The sequence below is a fragment of the Borostomias antarcticus genome (assembly GCF_949987555.1).
Source record: "Borostomias antarcticus genome assembly, chromosome: 26".
Lineage (NCBI taxonomy): Eukaryota > Metazoa > Chordata > Actinopteri > Stomiiformes > Stomiidae > Borostomias > Borostomias antarcticus.
Window position 1 is genome coordinate 8465974 of NC_140259.1, and position 10628 is coordinate 8476601.

The following is a 10628-nucleotide window of genomic DNA, read 5'->3' on the forward strand; positions in this document are numbered from 1 at the left end:
GGACGCGGACATCCTGGTCCTGAGGCTGCCCCTTCTGCTCCACCACTTTGGGAAGGTCGGGGGTCAAGGTTAAAAACCGCTGAATCCTGCAGTAGGAGAGAGGAGGAGGAGGAGGAGGAGAGAGGAGGAAGGAGACTAGGTCACACTGTACTTCCCGAGAGGAATATTCACTCTATTTTCGGATGTCAACAATCCCTCCTATGTGTTCAACAATCAAGGAAAAATCGCCTCGTTTTCTAGTGTCTCTATCCGAAGCTCTACTGTGTTGGGTGGGTGTGCAGTAGAACCTGCCTGGACTGCTACTACAACACTGGACACACTGGAGCACGAACTAGAGGAGAGGTTAGAGAAACAGCAGGAGGGGTTAGAGGAGAAGGAGGAGGAGTTGGAGGAGAAGGAGGAGGAGTTGGAGGAGAAGGAGGAGGAGTTAGAGGAGGAGAGCATTCATAAAGAATCAGGAACGGACGACAGTGAAGGAAAGAGTAAAGACTCTTAAAAAACTTTACAAACAAGGATGGACCTTTTCAGTTGTGAAAACAATCCCAGATATATTTTTTACCGATCTCGGTGGTTCCTGGGCCTTGGGGACCCCGCCCCCCCCCCCCCCAAGCTCCTCCCCCCTCCGTCCCTCCCTCCCCCTCGGCTGGGGGTGAGAGATCTTCAGCTCCTCCCAGCAGAGCATCGACCAGGAACAGGACCAGGACAGGACCCATCCGACCCGATCTGGACCCCAGTCTGGGGCCGCTAGAGGGGCCGGGAGAGCCAGGGCTGGAGGCTGGGGGCTCGGGGCTGGAGGCCCGGCCTCGGGGGGGGAAGCCAGGCCTCTATCGGGGGTTAAGGTTAGGGACTGGCTGGGAGTGTGGCTAGGGCTGAGGCCGGGGTCAGCGTGAGGGAGGTGTATCACATAGACCACACACCATACCACACACTCCGGTCTAAACACTACAGACTAGCACAGACTGGCTGATCTCTCTCTCTCTCTCTCTCTCTCTCTCTCTCTCTACAACACACACCTTCCTGAGAGGGTGGCCTCACTCCCACACACACACACACACACACACTTGTGCTCTGATTTCTACATTAGTCATTTAGCAGACGCTTTTGTCCAAAGCGACTTACAGTACTGTACATAATTGCATTTAACGCAGGAAAAGCCGGTGTAATCGTACTCACCAGAACTCACAAGTGCATCAGGTGACTAAGAGCACGTAGTGCTGAAGAGCCCCTATCAGAGGGGTCATATCAGAGGGGTCATATCAGAGGGGTCATATCAGAGGGGTCATATCAGAGAGGTCATATCAGAGGGGTCATATCAGAGGGGTCATATCCGTCCAGTAGGACAGCGGTTCTAACCTCTGACCTTCTGTCTGTAGTCCTCTGTTGCAGTAATCAATCTCCTCTCCACACACCCTGCCTGGTCGAGAGACGCTCGTCATCGACGCCGTCCACACACACACACACACACACACACCTCCTGACCCAGCCAGTTTGTGTGTATAGTCTTGTTTATCCTCAGTGGCCCAGTCCGACGCTCCCCACACACACACACACACACACACACACACACACACACACACACACACAGCCCATCCTGATGGCATAGTCCACCCTAGAGAAAAGCTCCGCCCCCCCCCGTCTCTCGGTCCACCCTGGGGAGAACCTCCAGATAGCTACACTAACCAGCCAATCACAACGCAGGCTATAAGCACAAACAACAACAGCAGCAACTTGCATCGTGACGTTCGTAGAGGGTGTTCTATTAGTCAACACTGATTGTTTTTGTTTATTTTTCTATCTGATTGTTTATTTGTTTGCTTGATTGATTCCGTGATAATGTTTGGTTTGAGGTTAATGAATTTTATTGATTTTGATTTGATCTCTGGTGTGTGTTCGATGAGGATGATGATGATGGTGATGGTGGTGGTGGGGATTATGATGATGATGATGGTGATAATAGTGGTGATGATGATGAAGATGATGATGATAATGATATTTACTGTGAACTGCGTCTCAGTATTCTCTCCCACGGATGCCACGTGGCATCAGGGAGAAGAGGAGGAGGGGATACCAACATCCTGGCATTCAGACCCTCCTGGCCCCTCAGGGTGGAGTCTCCTGCTACTGTGACGGACTCGGGGCCTCCCCGGGGGCCCCAGCAGAGACTAGTCTGGCCCGAGGCCCCTGTCATCCCTGGCCCCCCCCTCCTAAATCCGGCCTGTACATAAGGACCACCCAGCCACAGTGTAATAACATTACAGTAGCTACATGATCACACAATACTCTCTCTCTCTCTCTCCCTCTCTCTCTCTCTCTCTCTCTCTCTTTCTCTCCCTCTCTCTCTCTCTCTCTCTCTCTCTCTCTCTCTCTCTCTTTCTCTCCCTCTCTCTCTCTCTCTCTCTCTCTCTCTCTTTCTCTCCCTCTCTCTCTCTCTCTCTCTCTCTCCCTGTGTGTGTGTACAGGCGTAGCCACAGACCGTGTTAATTTGTACAGTACATGCAAGTGTGTGTGCCTATGTCTGCAGAACCTATCCGCCACACAAACACGTGCATGCGCCCTCCGATGACTGCACAATCAACACACGGGCACAGACATATACCCAAACACACACACACACACACACACACACACACACACACACAATGGACAGAAATACAAACACACACACACATAAACAATAAACAGAAACACAAACACAAACACACACAAACACACACACACACAACACACACACACAAACACACACACACACACACACACATAGTGGACAGAAATACAAACACACACACAAACACACACACAAACAATAAACACAAACACAAACACACACACATAAACAGACATATACACAAACAATCAACACACACACACACAATAATCAACACAACGCACATACACACACACACACAGTCCAGCAGTTTACCACCGTGTTCCACGACGTCGTCCTCAGCTCTGCGAGTGACTCAGCATGGAGATTCTGTCCTCTGTCTGTCCTCTTTATTCTATTAAACCACTCTGTCACCCACCGCTCCGCCTCCTCTCTCTCTCCCTCGCCGCCTCGTCCATCACGGACGACACGCCGACGCTGCCTGGTGAATATGAAACTGTGTTACACTACCAGCCGCTAGGCAGGGGGTGCTGGGATACATGCTCACACAGAACAGTGCAAGCACGCAGTTCTGAGACAGAGAGGGGCGTAGATGGGGAAATACCGGGTGTGTCCACTAGAGGGCCACCCTCGCTCTGTAGACTCATCTTGAGATAGATAGATGTAATATATATAATCTATAGATAGAGAGAGAGAGAGAGATAGAGAGAGACATACATACATACACACACACACACACACACACACACACACACAAACACACACACACACACACACACACATACATACATACATAGAGTAGAATGAGGGGGGAATTTGGTGTTTCAGCAGTGGAATTACAGCAAGGTTTGAAAAGGAAACACTAGATTCAGAGTAGTAGCATAAAAAGAAGATAGCAGGGACTATATACATCCATATGTACAGCATGTGTACAGTATAGAATAGAATTAAAAAATATATGTACAGGATACATACATACACTTAAACATATGCAGTGCCCCCAAAAGTGAGCAGATTAAACACCTACTCATAGAATCCAACCTGGACTTCAATCAATCAAATCAAAGCTTTATTTGTATAGCGCATTTCATACCCAGAGGCAACACAATGTGCTTTACAGAGAACAAGGGAGGTGGGCATACGACCCAACTCTACATATTCCAGAGACTTCTTGTGTCTGAAACAAGGGTTCACAGCAACTCTCCAGCTGCTGCTCTGATTGGACGAGGTAACATATTCAGATCGATCTGCAGGGAAGAGGGCGTGGCCTGGTGTTTATACACAGACCCACATTCATTGGTCCTCAGATAATCAACTAGAATATATTGGTGTGAATCTTACACTGTCGACCACCAAACTCCCAAAAAACTTTTTTTAACCAGCTAAATGTGATACTCAGGGAGTGCAACCAGCAATTTAATGGGGGATTTCAACATAAATTGGGAAGACAAATGTGCCTTAAAACAAATTACGACAAAATGTGATTTTGTACAGCTAATTTACCCAGGCCAACCAGGGTAACACCCACAACCCATATCGACTTAGTGTTTAAAGCAGAGAGGGTAAGTAAATAATTTAACGTTGTCACTGGTTTATCCGATCATAACTTCATGCTTATACGCTTATATCTAGAAAACTGTCAAAGAATCTATTTGATCTGAAGGCTGATCAAAATGATCTTGATGATGTAATAAACAGAATTAAGTGGAGTGGTATGGATCTACTATCAGGAATGTGGAAACCGATAGTCACCTGTTTCTCTCCCCAATCAAGTCCACAATAAATAGGTTTCTTAAGGAAACAAAGCCTAAATGTGGTCAAAAAAGCACCCTCTCCTGGATGAATGGAGATATAAGAAAATGAATGAAAGAAAGAGACCATGCCCTAAAAATAGCTGTTAAATCCAAATTGGATGAGAAGCGTAGATTTACAACCCTGAGAAACAGAGTAATTAAAGAACTACTGTACGACAGTGGCATCCATTTTCATCAACATTATTAGTGAGGCAAATGAAAATTGTACAGTAAGTGGATCTGGGACCATCTGAAGAAACTGACAGGAAATATCATAGAAACTGAGGGAAAAGATTAGAACTAAATGTAAATGGATGCCTAACTAACACATGATGCTTTACAAGCTGCAACAGTCAAGCTGCAACAGTTAAGGCACTAACTTACTAATGTTTTCCATGCAGTACCAGATGAAACACCACCTGTCTTCTCAATGAACAAGGTCACAGAATCTAAAGTGAATAAAACACTAAGCTTTACTAAAAAGCTCTAAAGCTAAGGATTTGTTTGGGCTGGATAAAGAGAAAAAAGATTCACTCTAGGATCCCATTACCAAACCGGTCAATACAGAGCAGCTGTGTTTCCACGGGCCTAGTAATCAGCTGAAGACACGTCCATCTTTAAGTCAGGAAATGTGAATGAGGTAGCAACTACAGGCCAATTAGCATCCTTCCTGGAGTGTCAAATATTGCTGAGTAGTGCATAGCGGAACAACTAATTGCCCATCTCAACAACACTCCTTATACACTACACCCTTATACACTACACCCTTATACACTACACCCTTACACACTACACCCTATGCAGTTTGGATTAAGAGCCAATCACTCCACCCACATGGCAAACGGTTTCTTCTTAGAGACTGTTAAATCAAAAATGGACAAGGGGGCCATGATTTGATCTGTGTTTTTAGATCTAAGGAAGGCCTTCGATACCATCAGTCATGATGTACTTATCACTAAGCTTTCAATATAGAATTTTTCGCCTGACGCCTTAAAATGGATGAGATGGTATCTTGAGGCCAGGACACAATGTGCCGGAGCAAATGAGGATCTGTCATCGTTCCCTCTGAGGAAAAGCTCTTTTAGCCAGTCAGCCTTGAAAGACATCATTTAAACACACTCTCAAAGCATAACAATAAGCTCCTGTCACATTCCCTGTCGTATAACAGCCTGCTTGCTTGCCCATGTGTTGTCTGGATGTCTGTCTGCTTGCCTGTCTGCCCGAATGTTGCTTGAATGTCTGTCTGCTTACTTGTTGTTTGTCTTACATTGTCCTTGCATTTTGTCTTGTAATGTCCCTGATTTTGTACTATAATGTGCGTGATGCACACTCTCTTTGTCTATAACAGTGTCTAGATCTACAGACCTCTCTGTGTCTATAACAGTGTCTATATCTACAGACCTCTCTGTCTATAACAGTGTCTATATCTACAGACCTCTCTGTCTATAGCAGAGTCTATATCTACAGACCTCTCAGGCGGGGATGGTTCAGTTGATATTCTCTCCACGTTCTCTCCATTAATTCCAGGCCGCTTGGCTCGTATAAACAGTCTAAATAGGGGCAGGGCTGCAGGGTGACAGCCACACACACACACACACACACACACACACACAAACATACACACACACAGACACACACAAACACACACACACACACACAAACACACACAAACACACACACACAGACACACGCACACACACACAGACACACACACCCACACACACACACACACACACACACACACACACACACAGACACACACACACACACACAGAGAGGCAGCTGAGAGAGAGATGGAGTTAATCTCTCTCTGTTCTACTCTCTGGCCTGCAGCACTGACTCAGGGGCTGTACACACAGCAGTACACACACACACACACACACACACACACATACATGCATACACTCTCTCTCTCACACACACACACACACACACACACACACACACACACACACATGCATACATTCTCTCTCTCACACACACACATTACACACATTACACACATTACATTACAGTAATTTAGCAGACACTTTTATCCAAAGCGAATTACAATAATTTAATTTAAAGTATGAAGTCATTGAACTACTACTCGCCAGAACCCTCATCTCCTCAACCCTCAAGTGTCTTATAGAATAATCTAGTCTATAGCATACTGTAGTCTATAGCATAATCTAGTCTATAGCATACTGTAGTCTATAGCATAATCTAGTCTATAGCATACTGTAGTCTATAGCACAATCTAATCTATCTACTAATCAAGATACAAATACAATAGGTGCTTAAGAGGGAGGGTCCTGGTAGTAATACTTGAAGAGGTGAGGTGAGACAGTACCAGCAGAGTAGAAGAGAACACACACACACACACACACACACACACACACAGGGAATAGGCAAGCGATGCACAACAACAACAACAACAACAACAACAACACATCCAGTAAAAGACTATCCACTTACATGATCAATAACGAATCAGTCAGCAGTCTATCTTTATCTAACACACTGACCTCCTGGACAGAGATCGATCCATCTCACACACACACACACACACACACACACACACGCACACACACACACACGCCTCGGCTGTAACAGTTTTCATCTTTTCGTTTTTATATTACTTATTTCAAGCTCTTTTGTTTAACTGTTTTAAACACGGTGCCAATACCCATGCTCCCTCGTAACAAAAACATCAATATGTCGTCTAATATGAATGGAAATGCGGTTAGTTTGACAAGATCCATTTGATTGTGGAGCAAAAATAATGTTGGGGTGTTACATCAGCAAGCTGCAAAGACAAACATCACCTCCAGAGGGCGCCGTTAGCCACATAAAACGTGTGGAGGGCAGAGGAAGGAAGGCTGGAGGAAGCGGTCGACCAGATTTCTCCTGTGTGAGACTACATCGGACTAGATGCACTCCAACTCTCCTTCAAGCTGCTCCCCATAAACACACAAACACACACACGCTAGCTACCTTTGATGGACTTGAAACTGATTTCCATATCCAAGTGTTGAGCTGTTATCCATACACTATGGAAACAAACCCGTAAGCTATGGCGTTCATCATAGCGCTACGATGCCTCTGGGAAACTCAAGGCCTGTTCTACCCTCAGAACAGAAGATGGGGGCCTTTAGGTCTCTCCGTGTTCATTACTGTAGCGTGAGAGCAGAGTAGAACAGAACAGAGTACACGAAAACAGAGGGAGCAGTACAGAGCAGAGAGACAACAGAGCCGAGCGTTACGGCCCTCCCATTCAGGGCCCTTCTCGTTCGCGTCTTTCTTCTCTATTATCCGAGAAAATTGCTCCTCATTCTCCTGCTCCAGCGTGTATGTGTTATGTCCTGCGGTGTTTATCTGTTATGTGACCAGCTGAGATTACCTGGCTGACGCAAGACACTTTGTCTGAACCGTCCAGCTGGCATGGCAACCGCACCTCACAGTGGAGACCAGAGGTCATGGGTCAGGTGATTGCAGATGGGTTTTGTGATGGCGTACTGTAAGTCAACAAACACACACACAGGAAGATGGGAAGGGTAATTGGTGAGAGTGTGAATAGCCTCTGCTGTGATGTTTGAGTTGTCGTACCCCTGCAGCTCGATCCCTACAAAGTGACCATCTTTGTCAGTCCCTGTCCTACATCCTGCCTGCGGTCAACCCAGCTCTAGGCTGCAGCTGTCCTTAAAAAAGCCTTTCCAGATGAACTAGAATCTTACTTTATGGTGAATTATGTCAGAACGCCAACTAACACCTCGGTGAGTTTCTTGTCTTTGAAATCGAGAGTTTTACATGTTTTTGAATGATTTTTCAAGATGCCCACCCACATCCATTGTCTGACCAAAACGGTGGTAGAGCAATTATCACTTTCTCAAAAGTTCTTAATTGATAATAATAATAATAATAATAATAATAATAATAATAGTAATAGCCAGTCATACTCTTATCATATTCTTATCAGTTGAGTACATGAGAACAACCTTCCTGTTCCACCCACCAGACTCAACCCTCAGGGGAACTCTACTGTATAGAGGACGTGAGAAGTGGGCCTCCAATTTGTCCCAACTACCATAAATACTATAGTACAGTATATAATGGTCTTATTTCATCCCTGTATCATCACCTCTAATTCTACCTTGAACAATTAGCTACATTATGAACAGTTTAGGACAAAGAACATCTTTTGTCAGTCTGTGGCCTTGAATGGGGCTGTGGGAACTTTTCTATTGTTCTGCCTTCCTCGGTGTGGGTCTTGGCCTAGTTCTCTCACATTACGACCCTGTCTGTGGAAAACCACTGGATTCGCCTCGCTGTTCACCCTGGTGCTTTGTGAACATGGTTCATAGCCCCAGCATGTCAGAATGGATGATTTGAGCTTGTGGCTAATCGTGTTGAGGCGAGCGTTAGTCCTCAGCTGCCTATATAACCTAGCTAGCCCTCAGCTACAGTACGTAGCTAACCTAGCTAGCCCTCAGCTACAGTACGTAGCTAACCTAGCTAGCCCTCAGCTACAGTACATCTAATATAGCTAATCTACAGTATTTAGTACATCAGTTACATACTAGCTAGCTAGCTACCTTGATACCCATGAGCACTTGTTGAGTAGGCCTAGCCTAATGCACTGCCACTACAGGATTTTAAAAATCCTAACCAGAACAAACAGCCATTGCACAGCAATCATTTCGGCTCTGTGATGATATGACAGGACAGGTGTTTGAGTGACACAGTAACAGGTGAATCTTACAGGGCCGTGTCATTGTGTGTGTGTGTGTGTGTGTGTGTGTGTGTGTGTGTGTGTGTGTGTGTGTGTGTGTGTGTGTGTGCGTGCGTGCGTGCGTGCGTGTGTGTGTGTGTGTGTGTACAGAGGAGTTGTTACAGGGGCCTCTATGTCTCATTCTTACAGTAAATCCCTTAGCAACTGACTCTTCTCAGTCACAAGGCCTTGGTACTACTTGCCCCTTCGATCTATAATCTGTCAGGGTTATCACCCCTCACACGCACGCACACACAGACACACTCACCATCCTCTTCTCCTTTCCCAATCCAGAAAAACGGTTCATCTGTTTTTCCACAGCCCTTAGGCAGACAGACAGACAGTCAGACAGTCAAGAGACCATGAGGTCCGACTTTAAGACCTCCAGCCAACACAAGGTACGAGAGGAACAAGAGAGCTGGCTTTGTAGTCTGTCTACACTGTATGTGTGTGTGTGTCCTACGCAAGTTAAGGAGAAAATAGACCGGATAGCTCTCATTAAAATGATTCTTTTTAAATAGCGAGTGACGTTTCGAGCCCAAAGGTTCTTCCTCAGAGCATGACCACAGTTAGAATGATGGGTTGATGGTTATTTCAGGAAGGGAGGAGGATACAGAACTTTTCACCACCAAGGAAGCCCTCTCCCTGGCTACCGGAGACCTCCTCCGACACCTCCTATGTATAATTCACAGAGCTGCCTGGTGTCAGGGGCCAGGTTAATCAGTAGATGGCTTATTTAGGCTATTGCGTCAACGGGAAATTCTACACACGTTCACAATGTAAATAATGCTTATGTTCTGGACGGAGATTGAAGACTTAGCTGGTGTTCCTCCCCGCATGTTGGCCATCATGACCTGGCCACCATGACCTGGCCATCACCATTGACAATGCTGTGGTGATTGATGCCAACTCGGACTGCGAGGAATCTGGGTGTGACCCTGGACGACCAAATGTCACTCTTGGCAAACATTGCATTGGTTACACGCTCCTACCGATTCCTGCTCTACAACATCAGGAGGGTTTGCCCCTTCCTCGCTGGCCAGACTGAGCAGGTACTCATTCAGGCCCTTGTCATCAACCGCCTGGATGACTGCAACTCCCTCCTTGCTGGGGCCCCGGCATCGGCCATCAGACCTCTGGAACTTGTCCAGAAAGCTGCCGCTCGCCTGGTGTTCAACCACCCCAGCTTCTCCCACGTTAGTTCTCCCACATATGCTAAAATTTTCATTTTGGTGAATTTTGGAGCTCCCACTGACGTTCAGGTTTGTAAAAGGCTCTAAAATGTTCTCCGGCTATTGTCCAGTTGTGTGTTTGGTGCCTCCTTCGTTCAAAGCAAGCTCTCTGCTTGCAGGGTCCTATAGTGCCATTCACGTGCCTGCTCGGCATGGGCCAAAACAGCAGATTTTGTGCAGATTTAGCTTTGTTAGCTTAGCATAAGCATAGGACTCTGGTCCTAGTGCCTGTGTTCGGAACATACGGA

At 46.2% G+C, this 10628-nt stretch overlaps 1 protein-coding gene across 1 annotated transcript in view; it reads left to right on the forward strand.

The window, feature by feature from the left end:
• sema6bb (sema domain, transmembrane domain (TM), and cytoplasmic domain, (semaphorin) 6Bb) overlaps positions 1-2225 on the forward strand; it is a gene marked incomplete at both ends in the record, with an annotated part of 35030 nt that extends 32805 nt beyond the window's left edge. Inside the window, one exon of the mRNA XM_084459119.1 lies at positions 2047-2225. Within this exon, the coding sequence (XP_084315245.1) occupies positions 2047-2225 (179 nt within the window). The remainder of the gene's footprint in view (positions 1-2046) is intronic.
• Between the last annotated feature and the right edge of the window lie 8403 nt (positions 2226-10628).